Source organism: Dendrobates tinctorius, unplaced genomic scaffold (assembly GCF_039654945.1).
Source record: "Dendrobates tinctorius isolate UK_male_01 unplaced genomic scaffold, ASM3965494v1 ptg000016l, whole genome shotgun sequence".
Taxonomy (NCBI): Eukaryota; Metazoa; Chordata; class Amphibia; order Anura; family Dendrobatidae; genus Dendrobates; species Dendrobates tinctorius.
This window is the reverse complement of record NW_027361684.1, coordinates 2,820,739-2,844,362: the sequence shown is the minus strand read 5'-3', so window position 1 is coordinate 2,844,362 and position 23,624 is coordinate 2,820,739. Positions and strand designations below refer to the sequence as shown.

Below are 23,624 nucleotides of genomic sequence, written 5' to 3'. Positions count from 1 at the left end.
TCTCTAGCAATATCGCTATAACTTGTGACATTATAGCGATATCGCTGTGTCTGATACTTACCTACGACCCGCTCCCCCGCTGCTGATCGCGCGAAAACAGGCTGGACTGTTTCTCGTCGTCAGCTTCCTGCGGCGCTTCCTGTGGAGAGACGAGCGTGGAGTCGGGCGGGAGGACGCAGGATCGCCTGGTGTGACAGGTAAGTAGCGACCTCCGTCCCCAGCGATGTCGCTGGTGAGATCTGCCTGTGTGGCAGCTCACTAGCGACTACTTAGCGATGCACCACCGCGTCATATCGCTGGTCGGGATCGCTCGTGCATCGCTAAGTGTGACAGTACCTTTAGACAGCTGCAACACATGCTGGGATTACCTCTTAGGCAATCCCTGCATGTGTTGCTGCTGTCAAACAGCCGTGAAACATGCAGGCATGGGGACTCGAACATATTGTTTGAGTTTGCCGAAGACATTCGCTTAGCACACGAGCATCATATCACCATATTCAAGCACGTTTGCTCTTAACTATTGGCAGAACGTATTCCTCAGATGTAAGGCTGCCCCACAGTAGAGGCTGGTGTCAGGCGCTGTTTGGGATATCGCCCCCTGTCCTCACTGCTCCTGCTTAGTAATGAACAGTACCTTCTTCCTCCTGAAGCTGCCACTGCTACATCCCCCAACCCAGGGGGTTACATCTGCCGGCATCTGGTTATTGATGCCCAGATTCGTGTAAGAACTGCATGCTCCCAGGTTTCCAGGAAGCTTATGTGAGTGGCATAAAGGAAAGTCACATTATCGGAGCTTTGCTGGACAAAAATAAGCTCGACATCTAGTAATTCTAAGGCTCTGTCAAGGAACTTTAGCTACTTTGAAGGTACAATGACCACAAAGAAATCAGCCCCAGCGTTTGGCATCAGCTGGGGAAGAAGCCATTTATAAGCCTGACAGCTGGAACTGTGTTCCTTGCCTGCCTGGTGAGAAGTCCTGGGCAGGTCAGCTTACTTGTTGTCCTTCCTGTCGTCCTTCCCTGCCCTCACTACATGAGGTTCCAAATGTTGGCCATACAGAAGCCAAAACTAAAAACTCTTCAGTAAGAACAGAAAGTGCAAGAGTAAAGAACAGAAAGTGCAAGTCTAAAACCTTTAGTGGCCAAGGTGAAAACTGCAAGATTAGTATTTTATTTTTTCATATAGGTCATGATTTGAAGAAAATAAAAATGCTATTTTTTAATTCATGTAATACAAAAACCTGATTTAAAAATATGTATTTTTTAAATGCATTTTAGCTGTTCATAGAAATGGATCCTAATGGGATCTGCAGTTTTCTAATGTATGTTGTATTTCAGTTCTATGGCCTTTTCGAGAATTAGCAGACTCAAAAAAATATCTATTTTAAGTAAGTTCATTATGAATCCCGACTCTCATCATTATGTGACTAAAGTATTTTACATTTCTGTAGGAAAACGTAAGGGGACATCATAAATGGAGCTGCTGCTGAGATTAGTCAGACCATAACCGTAGAGGTCACTTGTCACTGGCAGCCACAGGTGTCATATCTCTAAAGTCAACGTATTATTTGTGTGGTAGGGTCATAGAAAGGGAATCGCTCGCTCTCTATCTCCCACCAGCCATCTCATTTATTTATTTTGTTTTAAATCACTGATTCTTGTAAATGAGCCCTCCACCTTCAGATGATATTAGCATGTGCTCCTGGAAGTTCCTCTAGTTACTTACAGATGTGAAATAAGTGATGTGTGATGCATATTAAGTTAGCTAAGAGAATAAAACATTTTTTTGCTTTTTTTTAAATTTTTTCTCCTGTTAGATAAATCTTAATAAATCCGTGTCCCTGCCTTTGATGCGTGCTTACATGCTGAGCCCGCATTTTTCCTCACATTTCATCCAGTGCCTCTAACAGCCGCAGATGGATCTAAGATCCACCCACTGCTGTTAACCAGTTATGCCGCTGTCATTCACTGACTGGCATTTAACATGCGCAGCATTGATCCCACCCATTGGTGCGCTCATCACGTCACTGCCGAAGACCCCCAGGCCTATCATCACGATTCTCCTGTGAACGCCAGCCATGGTATTAATTGCAATAATCTCTGGAGGCAGATTCTCAGGGAGATCAGTGTCCGGCCCATAGCCCTGAACAGCTCATTTACATATAAGAAAAAATGATGGTTTCTCTGGAATAAGAAGACATTGGATCGCAGATATCAAGGTATCATGTTATTCAGCTTCCTATGACCTACATGCCCATATAGACGGCTTAGGAGGGCTGATCCTACTGACAAATGCCCTTTAAATAAAGTAAACTGCTTAATTGTATGAGAATAAAACTGACTTTATAGCTCCCAAATCTAGATCCGAAATGGCTTTCTAAAAGGGTAAACTACAGGTTAATGCTGCTCAGCTTCACAAAGCCTCTAAAACCCCACCTTTCAGCCAATTTCACATACATTTATAGCTGAGGCAAAGAAAAATAAAAAGCTTTTTGTTAGCATAGTTGGCCGGATAAACATTTTTTGAAGGATCAAAGATTTTACCCTGTATGAGGTTCATCTAAGCCTTTTGTCTACTAATACATTGTTCTATATTTAGGTTAGTAATGCGAATTCTTGGCGTGCGACAAGGGAACATAGTTATACAAAGAACATGCACAGTTAGCTCTAAAATGCATATGCCCATTTAAGAAGAAAGGATATTTCTTCTGGATCATTGTGCTGTAGATTTCCTGGAAGGTGGTCACTGCAGATTGCAGACATGTAGGGTTGAGGAGAGGTTTGAGCTTTGCAGAATGTGTTATGGTTAAAAATAAGTACGGTAATATACAGCTCTGGCAAAAGAGGCCACTTCCAAATTTTCAGTTTGTCTGATTTTTTTATTTTTAGGTATATTTTTGAGTAAAATGTAAATTGTTCTTTTAGTCTACAAACTTCTGACAACATGTCTCCGAATTTCCAAGCAATAAATATTGTTTTTTTCTGAAAAGTAGAAATGGTCAAAATAAAAAAGAAACAGTGCTTTCAGATCTCCATGCAAAGAAAACAAGTTCATAATCATTTAGAAACAACAATACTAATGTTTTAACTCAGGAAGAGTTCTGAAATCAATATTTTGTGGAATAACCATGATTGTTAATCACAGCTTTCATGCGTCTTGGCATGCTATCCACCAGTCTTTCACACTGCTTCTGGCGCAAAAATGTAAGCAGTTCTTCTTTGTTTGATGGCTTGTGACTATCCATCATCCTCTTGAATACATTCCAGAGGTTTTCAGTGGGGTTCAGGTCTGGAGATTGAGCTGCCCATGACAGGGTTTTGATGTGATGGTCTCTTAATTTTTGCCAAAGCTGTATAAATGTCTGACTAGCTGTACAGTTTAATACCTTATAAACTAAAAGGCAGTTTTATGTAACAGCCCAGATTTTTCTACTTATACTTTGGGTTATCCACAGTGATAAATATTAGGTTGCTTAGACCCATCTTTGGCCTGATGTAGAAAGAAGCTCTTTGTTATTGCTCAAGTTGAGGAATTTGTCCTGAGGGTTTGTTTGTATGTACCCTGCTGCTTTATATAACTGACATGAAAGGGGTACTCCGGGGAGATAAAAAAAAAAACTTCTGCTGTCCCTGCCCTCCTACACTATAAACATGAGATGGTCAGTGCAGTTTTATGATCTTTATAACCCTTGAAATTCCATGTGACAAGAGCTGCTCCTCATTGCTCTCCCCTCCTGTCATTACATCATACACAAGTGTTCAGATCCCCCTGTAAGGAACAGCTATCTTGAGAAGAGGGGGCTGGGTCTTCTGGCTATGTCTCCCTGTCTGCAGGGCTACTGACAGGGAGCAGGCCATGCACCCTCACCTTGGACTGCAGACAGCCATTATCAGAGGGCTGGTGTGACAGGAGCTGCTTTTCCTTGCACTGCTCACCCCTCAGTCTTGGACATTACATCAGTGTGTAGCGCCCCACTGTTATCGGCCAGTCTTCTGATAATAGCTGTATCTCTACAGAGAAGAGAGGAGTGACCATGCCCCCGCCTCTCAGACTGGCTGTTCCTTATGGGGGGAGCAACACTTGGTATACGATGTAATGACACATATGGGAGGAGAGAACAGTGAGGAGCAGCTCCTGTCACATGGAATTACAAGGGTTATAAGGATCATAAGACTGCACTGACCACCTCATCTTTATAATTTATGAGGGACAGTAGAATTTTTTTTATCTCCCCAGAGCACCCCTTTAATTTAGAGAAACTGCAAAATAGCATGGCTCTTTCAGTAACTACCATACAGTTGAATGGAGTAACAGTCCACAAGTGGTACAGACGCATCCTCCTCACCACAGTGGTAGTAGTAGTAATAGTGGGGATCTTAGGGGTACAACATTTTTCAGCCACCCATGTGTATAATGCTAAGCAGAGTTGCATCCTAGTCGTTATGTCCATATCCATGAACCGGCAAGATTGAGGTGAACAGACCTAAAGGTTATTTCGGATAGATAACTATTGTGTTGAATTTTGGGAGGACACAGAAAAGAGAATCTAAATGGATAGAGTTTATCTGTCTCCACAATGTGTGCTGTTCTTCTGGATTAGAATATTTTGCTTAAATACTTTCAAAAATATCTTTAGAACATGACAAAGACTTAACATGCTTTTTATGATGTGTGGAGGCCCTGAACCAAATGTGATGTCATTTGCCACAGTTATGACTTAAGTGAAAAGAGTTTTTGTTCATGAGACATAGATTTTGGAATAATATAATACCTTACATAGAAAACTATTTCTGGTGTCTTTGGATTAAAAAAAATTGTGTTCTGTCTTTTCTTGGTGTCACACAAACATTGGATAGGCCTTTTTGGCTTTACCTACAAATGATGGCTCTATATCGGGATAGCTATCGGGATATAGTAAAGGACAGTGGTCATCTCACAGGCACATTTACCACCAATAATGGTCATTACAACTTTAATAGGATCATCATGGAGCCAAATCATAATTTTGTTGATGAACTTCCTGAAATATGAGGTCAGCTTCCTGATAACATTGGAAATATAGCAATGGAAGTGGGCTGGATGTGAGAACAAGCTGATTGGTGTTAGGTTACCATGTGGTGAAAAGGCTACCAACCACCAGCTTTACCAACCAAGGGGGTAGCATGCAGGAATCATATCAATGTGTGCTCAGTCTCTTCAAAAATCACACCCTTTGATGCATATACTCCTAATGGTATTAAGAGGTTGTTTAAAGCTGTTTTCTCCCACTTCAAAAGTGATCTATGGACCCAAATTGAGGTAATGAAAAAATATGTGGACATGTGCGGCTCTTCCGTGCTTGCTTCGAGTCCCTCACTGTTCTTGGGGCAGCAACATCTGGAGGTCACATCATCATTGCAATGGAAGAAGGCCGTTGAGAACGCAAGGTGAAGGCTGCAGTTGTTCAGCACCCCTCTAGATGTTAGTGCCAAGAGATCAGCAGGGGACTCATTAATTTATGGGAGAAGCGGCATTAGTCCCTGATATGCATATAGTTTTTTTTGTTTTTAATAATCTCATCCTAAGCCTATTGAGAATAGCTTTTGAAATGGGAGAAAATCCCTTTAAAGTTATAAAAATTGGATCTTTTTTATATGGTTTAAGATCACATTGTTTAATTTTTATGGAAAATGTTATGAGGACACAATTTAAAATTGACTGCTTAAAATGATTTCCTATTTTAATATAATCTTTTCTCCCTTTCATTGCTGTATGCCCTTCCTTGTTTTAGGATGCTAAAGTAAGTCTTCTTTTTGATGTTAATTTGAAAATTCTAAATATATTTTTAATTTTTTACGTGTTTTAATTATCTTAATAATCGCCTCATCACATAATATTACTTTCTTTAGTAGCTATTTATTTGGGATAATAGGTTATGACAGAGAAACCTTGTGTTTATTGTATTGTCTTATGTAGGGTGGTCCATGAAGAACTGGACCCTGTTTCCCTTCTTTGGTTTGTAGGAGTTAATGGTTAAGGGGGTTATTCGTCAAAGGTGTCTTACAGTAAACGGTCTTTTTTGCTGTGAGCTACAAATCGGGATTCCACTTTCATTGTACCATCATTGTAAGAAATGAATGAAGCCCATCGCATCTTTCCATGACATTCTGGTGAAAGCTCATCCATAGAAGCAAAGGATTTACAGTTCAAGCATAATTAGTATACATGTGGAACACACCAATTAAGGAAGCTTTCCGGGACTAGAAATTTTTATTTACTATGTGCCTAAAAACTTAACAAGCGAGTTCTTGATAACTACCTGCCTGTTATGCCCAGCCGCAATCTCTGTTGGCATAGCGTAGTCACAGACGGATCCGGTTTGCAATTGTGCTTGTCTGCCGCTCTGACTGCCAACAGCATGCTGATTGACAGCCAGGTTCCCGCTGCCTAAATACGGAGAGCTGGCTGTCAATCAGCATGACGTCATCAGTCATGCTCTGTAGATAGAGAAGCCCGGAAGAGCTTCTGTTACCGCTCTGAGACGGCGCCGGGTAGAGTATGCAGGTGGTTAGCAACTACCTGCCTGTTTTAGTTTTTAGACCCATAGTAAAAAAAAGGAAAAAGGAATGGGCAACCTCTTTAAACACTGAATTCAGGTTTTCCATTCAGTCCCATTGCCACTTGTGTATAAAATGCAGCCATATATTCTGACTTTACAAACATTTCTGAAAGAATGGCTCATTCTAAAAACTCACTGAAATACAAAGTGATCGTATTTAAGAACCACAGCGACTCACAAAGTGGCAGCCCATATAAAGTTACAGAGCGAGATCGCTGAGGCTCATAGTGGATAAAAGTCTCCACGACTCTGCTGACTCCATAACTGCAGAACTCCATATTTCCTTTATCATTAACATTGGCATAAAAACTGGGCAAATGGAGCTTTTTGGCAAGGGTTTCCATAGTCGAGCATCTGCATGCAAGCCTTAACTCTTCAAGCACAGCACCAAGCATCGGACAGAGTAGTGTAAAGTCGGCACCACTGGACTCTGGAGCAGTAAAAACGTTCTGTGGAGTCATAAGTCATACTTCTCTATCTTGCAGTCTGATGGACGAGTCTGGGTTTGGCGAATGCCGGAAGAACTTTTATTTGCCTTGACTGCAAATAAGAGGGATAATGCAATGAGGATGCTTTTCAGGGTTTGGCCTAGGCTCCCTATTTATTGTAAAGAGAAATTTTAATGGTCCAGAAAACCAAGAAATTTTAAATAGTTGTCTGCTTCGGTGGAATTAGGTGAGGTCGTAAGTATGGTTTAATTGTGATTATTAAAGGAGTCTGTGTCATTCTTTCAATTAAAGGCCTTTTTTCTGGGTGTCTTTGTTTTCTTACAATATGACTACGAGGTTAGTAATGGGGGCATCTTATTGATGCCTCACCATTACTAACTTCGAGGCTTGATGTCACCAGGCAATACAGAGGTGACATCAACCCCCCAACTATTACCCCACTTGCCACCACTACAGGGCAAGAGGGAAGAGCGAGGCTAAGTGCTGTCTGCATAGCCTTTGCTGTTTATTAAATATAGGGGGACCCTACGTCACTTTTTTTTTTTTTTTGGGGGGGGGGGCATTTTAATAGCCAGTAAAGGCTAAGTATACATTTGTGAGCTGATATTAATAGCTTGGGAAGCTCCATGGGTATTACCCCCTTCCCAGACTATAAACATTGACCCCAGCTTTCCCTCTGCTAGTTAGGAAAATTGCATGGGAGCCCACGCCTTTTTTTCCAAAATGATCTTTTATTAAATACATGTACAGTATGCTGCACACACTGTACTAATTTACGATGTGTAATCCATCTGTTCTATCCTGTCAGTTCCTTCAGTGATTTCACACTACCGCGACTGCTGAATTGCCGGCTTTTCTTCTATCTATGTAATATAAATACATATATATGTATGTGTCACTGACATATATATATATGTATTATATGTTTATATATCTATTCTACCCTATTCTAACCTGTCAGTGTGATTTTACTGTAGCGGCACATGAATTTTACAGGAAGTAGGTTTCTTTTTTTCCTCTGGGGCACTCAACTTTATTAGCATGCACAAAGAGACACAAGTTGGCCCCAAAACTGCAACAAAAATGCACTAAAACATGCGTTTTTGCCGCAGCTTATTTCCTGCCAAGAAATCACGTTTTGCTGCAGAAAAAAACCAGCATAAACGCCAAGAGTGAACTTACCCTAAAAAGGAAAAAAGAAATTGATATCAAATGGAAAGAGGGGAGCATATCTAAAGTAGAATATAATGCTGTTTGCAGGGAATGCAGGGCAAGTGTTAGAAGAGCTAAAGCTAGTAATGAAGTAAGGCTTCCAAGGGAAACCAAATATTGAGATTCCTATTTTGCATCTGTGTTATCTAAGAAAGCAATTGTAACATTAACTGATCTTCACAGGAATAAAATAATCCACACTATTTATAAACAGAGAGATGGTGAGGGAACACTTAGCTAATGTAAATTAATTTAAATCTCCTGGTCCAGATTAGTTACATCTTTAGGGAACTGAAAGAGTTAGCAGAGGAAATTGCAGAACCACTGGCTAGAATCACTGGAAAATCCTGGAAACAATATGGATCCAGGAAATTAGAGGCCAGTGAGCCTTACCTCTATACCAGGAAAGATATTTGAACAAAGCATGTATGTAAGTACTTGGATAAGAATACAGTAATTAACCAGAGCCAGCATGGTTTTATAGCAAACAAGTCTTGCCATACTATTCTAATTCCCTTCTATGATGGAATCACTGACTGGGTGGATCAGTGAAATGCCATAGATATAGTATATCTCGACTTTAGCAAAGCATTTAGTATCTCATACTAGTCTTATTAAAAAAATAACCAAGTATGGGTTTGACAAGGCTTCGGTTAGGTGGATTCATAACTGGCTCAGTGATCGTACTCAAAGAGTGGAAATAAATGGTTCCACATCCAAGTGGAAGAATGTTTCAAGTTGAGTACCACAAGTCTCTGTCCTGGCCCAGTGTTGTACAACATTTTTAGAAATGATCTAGATTTGGGAATTGACGGTAAACTGACCAAATTTGCAGACGATGCAAAGATAATAGAGATAGCTAACACTAGAGAAGACAGAGAAAGGATTCAGAAGGATCTAGATAAGCTTGAACAATGGGCAGCGACTAATAGAATGGTATTTAACAGGGAGAAATGCAAGATTCCACATCTTTTCAAGAAAATTGAAAATTACATCTACAGAATGGGAGGAATAGAACTAAGCAACAGCACCTGTAAAAAATACTTTGGTATGCTAATAGATCACAGACTGCACGAGTCAACAGTGTTATGCAGCAGCAAAAAAAAACGCAAACACAGTTCTAGGATGTTTTAAGAGAAGCATAGAGTCTAGATCACATGAAGTAATTATTCTCCTCTACTCTCCTTAGGCTGGTTTCACATTAGCATACCGAGGCTTAGTGGAGGGCTGCGCACTTCCTGCCTGAAGCTCCGCCCACTTCCGCACTTCTTTTGTTTAGGTCCGCCTACTTCTGCATGCGTCCTGCGTACCTATCTTTAACATTGGGTACGCAGGACATGCGGATGCGTCTGTGCAAAATGCAACTTGTTGCATTCCCGTGCGGTCTCCGCATACATCCGCGTGTCCTGCGTACCCAATGTTAAAGATAGGTATGCAGGACACATGCAGGAGTAGGCGGACCTACATGGAAGACATGTGGATGTAGGCGGAGCTTCAGGGAGGAAGTATGCAGCCCTCCGCAGAGCCCCGTACGCTAATGTGAACCTAGCCTTAGTCAGGACTCATCTGGAATACTGTGTCCAGTTCTGGGCACCACATTTTAAAAAAGAAATTGAAAAACTAGCAAGTTCAGAGAAAAGTTACTAGGATGGTGAGCGGACTGCAAACTATGTCCTACAGGGAACTAGTAGGCTGTGTGCACAGTTCCGCTGACCAAGTACAGTACAATGAAACCCTATGGGGTTTCAAAAACGCTGTGCTGACGGTGCGGTTTTTTCCGCGCGGTTTTGCTGCAGTTTACAAACCGCAGCATGTCAATTGTTTGTGCGGTTTCCGCAGCGGTTTCATACCTCTACCATAGTAGAGGTGTGAAACCACAGGGCAAAACCGCAGACCAAAACGCAGGAAAACCGCAGGTCACTTTACCTGCGGTTTTACCTGCGTTTCCGCGCTGAAAAAACCGCAGCGGAATCCGCAACGTGTGCACATAGCCGTAAAGGATCTGGGAATATTTAGCTTGTTAAAAATAAGGCTAAGAGGAGACTTGATAGCTGTCTACAAATATCTGAAGGGCTGTCAGTGTAGAGGGATCACCCTTATTCGCATTTGCACATGGAAACATGAGAAGCAGTGGAATGAAACTGAAAGGGACAAGATACAGATTAGATATTAGAAAGTGAGGGTGACCAATGAGTGGAACAGGCTGCCACGAGAGGTGGTGAGTTTTTCAATGGAAGTCTTCAAACATCCTGGACAGATGGTTTAGTGAATCCTGCATTGAGCAGGGAGTTGGACACAATGACCTTTGAGGTCCCTTCCAACGCTAACATTCTTTTGTCTTTGATGTTGGTGTTGTATCGCTGCTGAAGACATGTGACCACGACAGCCAATCACCGTTCTCAATGGTCCTGCTACCGTTGGTGTAAAGTCCCAACCACAGAGTGGCCTGCCGCTGGATCCCAGAAGTTGTTTTTTTAGCCAATGATACATTTTTTATTTTGCTCGGTCAACTCCTTTGAAGAGGTAGGAAAAAAAGAAGCATAGTTACACAGGATAAGAAAAAAACTCAGGTCCACTAAGTTCAACTTTTCTTGAACAATTTACATTTAGTATTTATTCAATTTATATAACGAGAATTACCAACACAAAAGAACTACAGAACCAGAAGGCTACGTTCACACGATCAGGAAGTGCGGTGTTCTAATCACGCAGGTAAATTTGCATGTGTTCCTACTGAACCATGCGGATTTATCGCATTCGATACATATCTATTGTGGAAATTTATGGTGCGGAGACTAAAGTCTCCGTAACAGAAATTGACATGCTGTGGCTCACAAACGTGCACAGCGGGTGAGTGTGCGCAACGTTAAAGAGAATCTGTCACCCACTGTGCTTCTATTTAAAGGGAATCTGTCACCCTATTTTTCACTTGCCGGCACCGACATCAAGGGCTTATCTACAGCATTTTGCACTGCGTCCAAAATGATGCCTTCCTTGATCATGGACACAAACCCCAACATGTCACAAGTATGCTTAAAAATTTTAAGATCACTTTTCAAAAAATAAGTGCTGACACCCCAGCCAATATCAAGGCAGAAATACAGGGATATCTGAAGACTGGATTAAGGTTAAAGGGGTTGTTCCCTTTCAATGTAATCTCTCCCCTGGCTGCAGTTTGCTATAAAATAAAACAGTCCATTCTGTACTCACCATCCCCGGGTCCATTGTGAGTCTCTACCTCTTTTCCCGATGCCTGATATTTGCAGTGACACTGACATCATTTTGACATTGCATCAGCCAATCAGTGAGTTCAGAGTCTATGAATAGGGGATTGGTCTACACAAGCAGACCCTGCAAGAGCTGCTGAGCTCACTGATTAGCTGCCACACTGTCAAGGTGGCATCATCTCCGCAGTCAATGCAAGACATCGGGAACAGTGGCAGGGATTTGTTGTTGGATCCGGTGAAGGTGAGTACATTGCAGTTTGTTTTAGTTTTTTTATGACAAACCAGCCAGGGGCAAAATCTAATTGAAAGGGAACACCACCTTTAAGCCTAACAGCTTATCCACAGTTAACCCTGTCTGCACAAGAATGGCACTCAACTGACAGGTTCTACCTCTTCATTTTATCAAACAGTGGGGTCTTTGCACTCGTCCACCCACCAATCACTGACATGCCAAAAGATTCATGAAAGTCCAGTAACATGAAGTGGTCTCCCACCCCAAGACACAGCACCAGTCTTGTCTATCGGCTGTATCTAGTATTGTAGTCCAACCCCAATCACGAATAATGGCAGTCATTACATAATTGTGCAGAAAGTGAAGTCTTTACGTGATGTTTCTTTTTGCCTGTTACACTGCAGTTTTGCATAAAACCAAACTGTGAACCATTTTCAAAAACTGTAATTAGGGACTGTTCATTTTAAAATAGGGCCATGACTGCACCAAATCTGAGGTTAGCTCATGAGGTTATATTACTGCCGCTCTCGGCCTCAACACCATGTGCCCAAGTCTGAGTCCTTATATTGCAGCTCTCATTTCAGGAGAACTTGAAGCAGAATGTCTGTGTCTGCCTCTGTCTCCTCCATCCTGCGCCTCCCCTCTCTATACAACTTTATAAGCACCAACTGTCATCTCCCATCTCAGTATTGGGAAAGTCTGTATTCACTGAAGACAGATTTTACCTCTGGACTGGGAGTGGAAGATCAGTCCAGGAAGAGAAAGAAGCAAATTTATCCAACAAGATATATTACAAAGTTTTTTATTTTCATGTCTACAATTGACTTATGGAAAAAAAATAATTAAAATGACTGTTACTCTTTAAATTCAGTATTTTTTAACTATTTTTTCAACGCAGTAGTCATCTTTTCGCAAGCATGTGCCCATTCTCACATCGAACATATTAGTTTATCATATCTTGAATACAAATATCTGGCTACTATATGCCATGTGTTTGTTATTATATAGTATGTAAACACATAAGTTGCATTTTCAACATTTAATGTCACAAAAGTGCTTGAATACAGTAAGGGTTTGGCCCTCTGCTCTTCTATTGGTGAAAGACTTGATACTTGGGACATGGCTTTCATTCAGTACTAAGGATGTGTATGATTTCCGGCACTGATGTAGAGGGATACTAGTTCACATTTTTGACTGAGGTGCTAAATGGGAGTAATGTCAGAGAACAGGAGCTGATGTTCAGCACTAGGCTGCGGCCGATGTTCTCCATTCAGTGCTTATGTCCAGCCACCCCCCGGAGCTGGAAACAGCTGATGGATTGGGGTGACTAAAGTCAGACTCCCTCCAATCTGATACTGAGGATCTGTCCGAAGGATAGGACATTAGTAGAATATGCTTGGACAACTCCTTCAATGTATGTCCACGCGGTGTGGGGATTTCATGGCTGTAGGCATGAGTTCTTTCATGTTTGTTAGCCATTGTAGTGGTAGAATTCACAAAACCCTACTAATAAGAAAGGTGTCCATATATTGTTGATCATTTACAGTGTATTTTCCTCTTACTAATTCTTTTGTGGTGATGTTATGGCCTGATCTTATATCAATCAATCCTACTTGGTCTTTTGTTACGTCTGTTACCCACTTTAGGGTTTGGAAACCCTCAGACGGTTAAAAGGAGTGACTTGTCCATGGCGGAAGCCACCCGCTCTCTATACTTGAAAGTATAGGGCAAAGATGCTGGCAGTGGAGCCTTTGCAAAAACAACATCAAAGCTACCACCCCTATCTTCTAGGAGTAGTTTTTAACAGGGCTGTGGAGTCGGTAAGCCAAACCTGCGACTCCGACTCCTCAATTTCCCTTACACCGACTCCGACTCCACGACTCCGACTCCCACACATATTGCTTATATTTAAGTGAAAAATTTATTGTAGTACAATGTGAACCTCAGACATTTAATCATTTTTATGATCCAATAATCAAGATGTTTAGATAGAACAGAATATATATTGGTGTACTACCCGGTTTTCATTCTTTTTGGTACAGATACGATATGGATAGACAGATATGGATAAATGGATATATAGATAGAGCAAATTTCTAATCTGCTTTTGCTATTGAAAACATTATCTATGAGCTCAAAAACCTTTCAGGTGATGCAGTTTTTTTAAAAAGATGATCAGCTTTTGCAGCTGAAAAACGTATCCTCAAAAAACGCAGCAAAAACGCTGTGTGTGAATGTAGCCTTAGATCAGGAATATAACAGCCATTTATAGGACATTTCATAACTTTCCCAAACTCCTATGAAAAAATATTCAGCACATCCTGCATTGAATTACTGTACCCAATTTATTATATATTTTAGGAGTCGGAGTCGGTCCACCAAAATGAGCTCCGACTCCACGACTCCGACTCCACAGCCCTGGTTTTTAAACAATTGAAAAAAACGTGTTCATTACTCATCCTCCCCGGGTCCAGCGCTGAATCTCTGCTACTTCCCCTGTGAATCTCCGCTACTTCTTGTCTGTTGAGGTCACATCGACAGCAGTGCAGCCATTAAATGAGGTCAAAACAAAAAAACTGAACTGGAGTAGAATTGAATGACATGCATGATGTAAAAGCATGTTCACACTGGCCATAAAAGCAAGCAAAACCAAAAGGAAAAACAGTGTGTATATACCCTAATGAAAATAAATAAGTAAAAAAGCAAGTGCATTAAATAACAGGGTACTTGGTAAACACTATTTTGATCAAAAAAGTATAAAGCTGTCCCACCACGGCAAGGTGTACCCATTTGAGACAGTAACTACACTAACGGTTAAAACCTACCTAGTGTGAATAGTGGCAGAGTCTCTGAGTCCCAAACGGACATCCAGCTTCAGGGGGACTATATGTGAACTACACAGCTCAGTAGAAAGGAAGCCACATCCTATTTGTACTGAATACAAAAATGCTGAAGAAAAGACAAAAAAAACTGAACTGGAGTAGAATTGAATGACATGCATGATGTAAAAGCATGTTCACACTGGCCATAAAAGCAAGCAAAACATAGGGTACCCTTTGTTATTTAATGTACTTGCTTTTTTACTTATCTTGCTTTTTTACTATTTTCATTAGGGTATATACAAACACTGTTTTTTCCTTTTGGTTTCATTAAATGAGGTAATCAGCATTGGGCAGCTTGTGCCGTCAAATTGGGCAGCTGCCAGTTATTATTTGCAGCACTGTGGACGTTACATCGGTGATGCATAAAATAACAGACATAGGGAGCAACGATGTATGTTTTTATTTTTGGGGGGGGTTACCAAACCGCAGCTGATAGACAAGATGTTTGGTTTTTTTTTCAAAAGCGGAAACGCCTTCTAGATCAGTTGTCCAGAAGAACAGAGATTTTGCATTGTGTAGTATAAGATGTTAAACCTCTTATGAAATAATTCATGCATGCTGTTTTGAACAGCTTCTTGAAGATCATAAAAATCCTCTTGCCGCTTTTTTCAAAAATGTCATAATTCAGTTGTTCAAACAAAGCTTGTGTGAAATAAAGGCTGTCTATGTTCCAGAGCACATGACACCGATCCTGGGTTAATAGAGACTCCATAGTCCACCAAAGAAGTTCACAGACGCTTTCATTCCTCTGTTAGGATTAGAAAGATAAAGGCCTGTCTCACCCTAAACTCACCCCCAGAAGCCGGATTTAAGGAGTTTGTCAAGTTCTGTAGAAATGTCTGTTAGTTCTATGAGAAATTTAGTTATGTCTGTTGAATCGAAAGTTTAGCTTTTTCTCAAGGCACATTTACTAGATATCACAAGGCCCTACACAATACCCTAACATGTTAAAGGGAATCTGTCACCCCTTTTTTGAGATATCATATAATGATATCATTCAATTGTGTGTCACATAAGGATTCTCTTAGTACTTTTGCTTCCCGCTGACCCCGCACCTTTCATGCATAAATACCTTGTTTATATCGGTTCAGCTGTATGTAACTTGCCACGGTCCGGTCCGATGGGCGGGGCTTATTCAACTGCTCCCCCCTCCCTGTCTTGCTCTACACAAGAAGAAATGCGTAGCGCAAGACATGGAGGAGGGAGCAGTTGAATAAGCCCCGCCCAGCGGACTGGACCGCGGCAGTTTACATACCGATGTAAACAAGGTATTTATGCATGAAAGGTGCGGGGTCAGGGGGAAGCAAAAGTGACACACAGTTGAATGATATCATTATATGATATCTCAAAAAAGGGGTGACAGATTCCCTTTAATTACTCCCATCTCTTTCCCATTTTGGCGCTGCATCAGGCGGGCTGCAAGAAAGCAAATGTGGCTTCAGATCATAATCATTCTGAACATTGGGTGCCTTGTGAGAAATTATATTTAGAGCACTTCGGTCAGTTATTATATATTTTAGGTCAAATTCAGACATCTGTGAAACACTGTATGTGTACGGTCTCTGACCAGAACCCAACTGTCCCATATGCCTATAAGACTGTCAAGTTCGAGTCAGAAGACCTTCAGTTACTCTGTCCTCGGACCATGTTTCATGGTAGTCAGAATGAAGCCTTAGATTGGGGGAGGTGTGACAGCTGGGACCCCACCAATCCTAAAATAGGGTTACGAGATGTCCACCTGAATGAACGGGAGTCGAACATGTGCATCCATTCATTCTCTATGGGGTTGGTGAAGATAGATTAACACACCTCTCCCATTCTCATGGTTCCCATAGAAAATGAACGGAGTGCTAGTGTGGATACCAGGCCTTTGCTATATGCTTGGGATACACAGCCCCCTGAGGAAGCCCACGTGAAACGGCGTTGGTGCTGCAGTGTGGGTGTTGTACTTGGACCTATATGGGTAAGAGCTCCCCCTTTGATAGCACTATGACACTTTATTGATTCGAAGTGTTTATACTGTTCACATATGGTAAAATTACCAATGATGACCTTAAACTTTGTGTTATACTCAACTGATAAACTTCTCCTTATTATGAGTTGCCACATTTATATTGGGACATTTTAGTGCAATATCTATTCACTTTGGCCTTTTATTGGGGTGTGCATTACCCAGTCCATATATATAAATTTTGTATACCATCCACTTTACACTGTTCGTGTCTTTCAGTTTTTGAACAATTTTGGTCCATATTAATTTTATATTATATGTATTATTAATAAAATTGAATTTTGTATGATATTTTAAACAGGCTTCTGTACTTTTTTTTCTGTGGTATGCTATATGCTTGGAATTCTCGCCTCATTCTTAAAGAGAACCTGTCTGCACTTTTTTGTAGCATAAAGTAAAAACATGGCTGTAATACGGGTTACATTGATCCCTTTGGTGAAGAAATCCACTTTTTTTTGTTTTTCTGCAACCAGTATTTGAAGTTTTCTACTAATTAGGTCTTGTCTTCCCTGTGTGTGATTTCCCCGGCCCCTCTGCTGCCTTCGGTCTGTGAATGACCGATCACTACTGAGATTTCTAACAGAGAAGGCAGGTCATACAAAGAGGGCAGGCAGGGGAATCACAGAAAGGGAGCAGAAGACCCAGTGCACAGTCTGGCCCCTGTGCACCAAAATCCAATAGAAAACTTCAAGTGGTGACTAACCCTTTCATCAGTTGGGCGATTTTCTTTTTTTATTTCATCCACTGAACTGTATAAGGACTGTTTTTGAATGGTGAGTTGCACTTTTGAAGCACTCATTTTCTCATGTGGTGTACTGGACAGTGGAATTCCAAGTGCCATAAAATTGCAAAAAAAAAAAATGCAGTTTCACAATTGTTTTTTGGGTTTTTTATTTGCCATGATCACTATACGGTAAAATTGACCTAGCAATATGATTCTCCAGGTCAGTACGAGTAGGCAGACACCAAGCACATACTGGTTTTGTTTTTTGTTTTTTTTTTTAATTTAAAGGAAACCTGTCACCGGGAAAAAAACTATTATCCTGCAGATATGGGGTTAATGGATGGATGGCGCCTGCACTTAGACTAATGCTTTGGAGAGAAAATGAACTTTATTCTCCCCGTTAGATTTCGGGTTTCAATGACGGGCGGCTCTGGCGCGGGTTTAGCCACCACTCTTAAATATACAGAGCGATGGCCGTAACCGCTCCCCCAGCCCTGACTGACAGCCTATCCTAATGCAGAGCCAGTGTCAGTCAAGGCTAGTGGCGCGATTTCAGTCTCGGGGGTGGTGCCTGCGCGGGTTCAGTCACCGCTCTGAGAATACAGAGCGGCAGCTGTAACCGCACTCCCAGCCGTGACTGACACTGGCTCTACATTGGGGTCGGCTGTCATTCAGGGCCGGGCGTGCGGTTAAAGTTGCTGCTCTGTGTTCTCAGAGGGGTGACTGAACGCGCACAGGCACCACCCCCGAGACTGAAACGGGAACACTGCTGGGGAGAATAAAGTTCATTTTCTTGTCACAGCGTTAGACTAAGTGCAGGCGCCGGCCAACATAATAACGCTATTATTAGCCTACAAAATTATCCACTCGGCTCAGCGGAGCGTACCCCTAGGCCATAACATAGAAACAAAAGGGAAAATCTCAGTCAAAAGGGACTGTAAATAATGTGATCTGAAGTATATAAACCATATATTAAAAATAGAGATAATCAAACTTGAGGGGTAAACTAGCAAAAAATATATTTTATTATATTAAACACTGAACATATAAATATCACCAAATAAGAGTAATGTGGGATAAAAGAAGAGAAGCAGCTAAGAGACTGATGTGGGAGCAGATGGAATAGAATACTACATCAAAAGAAAGGCAAAAATGTCCCACTAATCTTACGCTCCTTGCACTGATAATGATGAATGATTAATAATCCATCAAAGGTAATGTGGATAGCAATGATGGTGAAATATGCTACTGTAAGGGCATAGCAAAATATAAATCCAGGGGCAGTATCATTAAGTGGTGATGAGGAGAGCCCACACAGAGAATTCAGTATAGAAGTTCACAGTAAGAGAAGGTATTGACATAAATAGTCATCATCATAGTCACTATGATCACTACACATATGACAGGCATGTCTGAGGGTAAGAGATCACAGTATAATAAAAGTAAAGTTATATATAGAGTGAATTTACCTAGAGACATGATGTATAGAGTGCAGGAGCGTAAGGGGGATACAGCTGGAGCCTCGACGCGCGTTTCACTGCCTTGGCTTTGTCAGGATCATTTTGGGGTAGCTACAATGTTTTGATTTTTATTGCAATGTTGCAGCAGCCCCCCAAAAAATAATTTTGGTGTTTCTAGTTATTTTCTTGTTATGTCATTTACAAGCAGATTAATTTACTTTGTGCTTTGATAGATGTGAGTTTTACAAAAACAACAATACTAAATATGTATATTTTATTTTTTTGTCTAGTTTTTAATTGGGGCAAAAGGAGAATGACTTGAAGTTTTGTATTTTTTTCATATTTTTTAAAACCTTTTTTAACTTTTTACCTTATTTATTGGTCCCCTTAGGAGACTTGAAGCTGCGATCATCTGATCGTTTGCGCTATAGATAACAGTGCATTAGCACTGTTATGTATAGAGAATATCACTAGGCTGGTTTTCACATGAGAAGACATGACTAGCACAATGACCCCCCAGTTATCATGGCCACCCAATGGTGCCCCGCGATCATGTCATGAGTGTTCCAAGGGGAATGACCCGTCCCCCTGCTGTCACGTGTTAAATGCTGCTGTCAGGGATTGCTGTTAGAGAGTGAGGATGGCTCATTAAATCATCTGCCAGGAAAGATGAAGGCTCACTCACCGGGACATGACATATGATGTAAATGTACGTCATGTGTTGTGAGGGAGTTAAAGAAGAACTGCAGAAAGCAGATTTCTTCACCATAGGTATCAATTTAATGAGTCACAACTAGAGTTGAGCGAAACAGGTCGGTCAGATTCAAAAGTCGCCGACTTTCGCCAAAGTCGGGTTTCATGAAACGAAACCCGACCACAGTGTGAAGTTGGCCATGCGGTCGGCGACCCAAGTGTCAACGTCGGGTTTCGCTGAATGCTCGTGACTTTTTTCAGCCAATGAGAGAAGCGTAGCTGGAGTGGGGGAGAGAGAAGAGAGAGATTTCTTCGCTTCTGGGGTTAAAATTCATGCCAGGTGTGTTTACAGTCCTCCACTCACTGCCGACTTTTCTCCCCATTGACTTGCATTGGGTTTTGTGTTTCACGACTTTTCCCTATAGTCGGCCGATTTAGTTCGACTCGACTTTTGAGAAAGTCAGGTTTCATGAAACCCGACTCGACCCTCAAAAAGGCAAAGTCGCTCATCTCTAGTTACAGCGCCGTTACAGCCATTCATTTGCTTTACATTACAAAGTTGTGCTGACAGGTTCTCTTTAAGATCAGTTGGGGTCCCAGTGGCCGAATCCAGTCTGATCTGCGAGATATGACTATTCTAAGGACTTTTCTCATGTCAGACATCTATGGCATATTCACAGAATAAGTGTTTAATAGATGGGGGTCCCACGGCCTCTTTCATTGGAGTGGTGATCGCTGATGTCGGCCTCTCCCCATCGAATGCTATTGGATTTCTGAAAAACTTTGCAATATAGATGTACAATGGCATGTAAAAGTTTGGGCATCCCTGGTAAAATTGCTGTTATTGTAAACAGTTAGGGTGTGTGCACACGTAAGCGTTTTTTTTGCGTTTTTTACCGGCAAAAGTGCTTACAAGAAGCATCCCATTCATTTTAATGAATTATGCACTTTTTGTGCATATTGATTCGTTTTTTTGCGCAAAAAAAGCGCATCGCGGTAAAAAACACAGCATGCTCATTAATTTCGCGGAAAAATCGGCATTTCTAACTATTTTCTATGAGACTGGGGACGCTCCGGAAAAAAAAGCATAAAAAAATGCAAAAATCGCACGGAAAACGCGTGTTTTCTGGGAAGGAGTCCTGTTTTCAGTCACAAATTTTCTGCATACGTGGGCACATAGCCTTAAGCAAGTTAAAGATGAAATGAAGTTATCTTTAAAAGGCCTAAAGCTAAAGATGACACAATTCTTATTTTATTTTTGGAAAGAAAAAATATATATATATACATTTTTTACATTTTAAAAATTGCAAAAAAGGTAATGGCCCGATGCAAACGTTTAGGCACTCTGCATGGTTAGTACCTAGTAACACCCCGTTTTGCAAGTATCACAGGTTGTAAACACTTGTTGTGGCCAGACAAGAGTCTTTCAATTCTTGTTTGAGGGATTTTCATCCATTCTTCCATTAAAAATTCTTTCAGTTCTACGAGATCCCTGGTTCGTCTTGCATGCACTGCTATTTTGAGGTCTAGCCACAGATTTTCAATAAATTTCAGACCAGAGGACGATGAGGGCCATTGTAAAATCTTCAGCCTGCGCCTTTTGAGGTAGCCTATTGTGGATTTTCATTCTTGTTTAGGATCGTTATCCATTTGTAGAAGCCATCCTATATTCAACTTCAGCTTTTTTTTTACAGATGGTGTTATGTTTGCATCAAAAATTTGTTGAAATTGAATCCATTCTTCCTTCTACCAATGAAATGTTCCTTTGGCTGTAACACAACCCCAAAGCATGATTGATCCACCCCCCTTCTTTAATGGTTGTCTAGATGTTCTTTTCCTGAAATTCTTTGCCCTCTCTTCCTAACATGTAACAAAGAGTTCTATTTTAACCTCATCGATCCACAGGACTTGTTTCCAAAATGCAACGGGCTTGTTAAGATGTTCTTTTGCATACTTCTGGCTCAGAATTTTATGGTGAGGACACAGGAGAGGTTTACTTCTGATGACTCTTCCATGTAGGCCTTATTTGTGCAGGTGTCTCTGAACAGTAGAACAATGTTCCACAACTCCAGAGTTTGCTAAATCTTTATGAAGGTCTTTTGCAGACAAGAGGAGGTTCTGATTTGCCTGTCTGACAATCCTACAAGCATCTGTCACTGAAATTTTGCTTGGTCTTCCAGACCTTTTCTTGACCTCCACTGTACCTGTTAACTGCCATTTCTTAATTACATTTCGAACTGAGGAAAGGGCAAGTTGAAAATGCTTTGCTATTTTGTTATAGCCTTCTGCTTTGAGGGCCTCCACCATTTTCATTTTCAGCTAGGCAGCTGCTCTGCAGAACCCATGACTCCTGTTTTTGTCACAAGGTTAGAGGAGGTAATAACAAACCATCCAAAGCACAATGTATGATAGAACACCCACTCTACCCATATCAGTGATAGGTAATAGAGGGCTTCCACAGGACACTCCACATTAGAACTTGATAACCAAAGACACCATAAGGAGTACAAAGTCCAAAGAATATAAAATAAGGTTAGAGGAGGCTGGGTTTTTGAAGCTGGGAAATTTACATCACCTGGCCTTTCCTAACAATGATAGTGACTAAAAGTAGGATAATAATAATTTTAAAAAATGGCTAAAATCAAGAAGAACATGTTGTTTTTTGGTTAAAATAAGATGTGCGTTCACTTTAATTGTTTTACTCAATAACTTTGTGATCAAATATATAAATATATTGTACATGCATATGTGAATTCACGGCAGAAAAGTAATAGACAGTATTTACAATACAATACCTACAATATTGAGCCTTTTTCTCTCCAAGAATAGCCACATGGTCTACATGGTGCACTGCTGCAATGTGAAGTGCTATCAGAATTAGCCGGTAGGGCATAAGTCAGGGCTCTCTTTCCATTGTCATCGTCACATTTCGATATCTGCCCTCACTTTTCTTTGAATCAAGAAGTAATGTAACTTTGGTCAGCATGAAGAAGTAATATGTAACTGTCTGGAACTGACTCTTTCACATCTTGTGTTTCCTCAACAGGAGGCAGAGACACCACGAAGCGTCCTGGAAGAAATCGGACTGACATAAACCTCGGCTGCTGTCACCTGCGTCTCTTTGTTGTCCCATCAATGTTCACTGCCTTCACCTCAGTGTTAGACCAATAGTGTAAGATGCCGTCTGTCAGTATTACTGTACTGCTAAGCTGCTTTATTTAAGTCTTCACCGGAAACTTCTCCATAGAAAATCTACCAACATAAAAGGGACTTGTACATCGTAAACTGTAGCATGTGTGACCCGTCGTAAGAAAACTTTTTTTGTTTTATTTAGAAAACATTTTTAGCTTTTCGTGCTTATCGGAGGGAACATTTACACACATGACGTATCTGGCTCTGATACTGCCTTTACACCAGAACCATGTGTGTGAATCAGATCCGCACGATGGAGCCCAGTTTCTGTTTTTTAACAACCAAAGACTGTGCCCTTATTCACGATAGGCCATTTTTTAACACATAAAGGGATTACGGAAACCGTTTACCGCTAGAATTAATTTTTTTGTAAACCAAAGAATTTGTATGAGTGTTAATAAGACCTGTCCCTCTGTTCTGATGATGTCCGATGTACAGGAGTAGCTTCAAGCAGCCCGTCCTCATGGTGTGTTAATATTAAAGTTCCAGACACGACGTGACTCACTCTATTGCTTTATTTCTGTCCTCTGGGAGATGTCTGATCAAACCCTTGTTCATCCCACACACCGGCCTCCATCTCATGGTGCAAGCAGCAAAGAACCCCTAAAATAATAAAAAATGAGTGTTCTGGTAGATGTGGTAAAAGGTAATGCACCCGATGTATAATGTACAGATACACCCTATAGCCATCTAGGTACCGCACTATACCCCACACAGCTGTCTAGGTCTCGCACTGTGCCCCACACAGCTGTCTAGGTCTCGCACTGTGCCCCACACAGCTGTCTAGGTCCCGCACTGTACCCCACACAGCTGTCTAGGTCTCGCACTGTGCCCCACACAGCTGTCTAGGTCTCGCACTGTACCCCACACAACCGTCTAGGTCCCGCACTGTACCCCACAGCCGTCTAGGTCTCGCACTGTACCCCACACAGCCGTCTAGGTCT

At 41.2% G+C, this 23,624-nt stretch overlaps 1 protein-coding gene across 2 annotated transcripts in view; it reads left to right on the top strand.

The window, feature by feature from the left end:
• AP1S2 (adaptor related protein complex 1 subunit sigma 2) overlaps positions 1-23,175 on the top strand; it is a 106,980-nt gene extending 83,805 nt beyond the window's left edge. For both annotated transcript variants that reach the window (XM_073565271.1, XM_073565265.1), the window contains exon 5: positions 22,535-23,175. In XM_073565271.1, the coding sequence (XP_073421372.1) occupies positions 22,535-22,582 (48 nt within the window). In that variant the 3' untranslated portion in view covers positions 22,583-23,175. The remainder of the gene's footprint in view (positions 1-22,534) is intronic.
• The last annotated feature ends 449 nt before the right edge of the window (positions 23,176-23,624 follow it).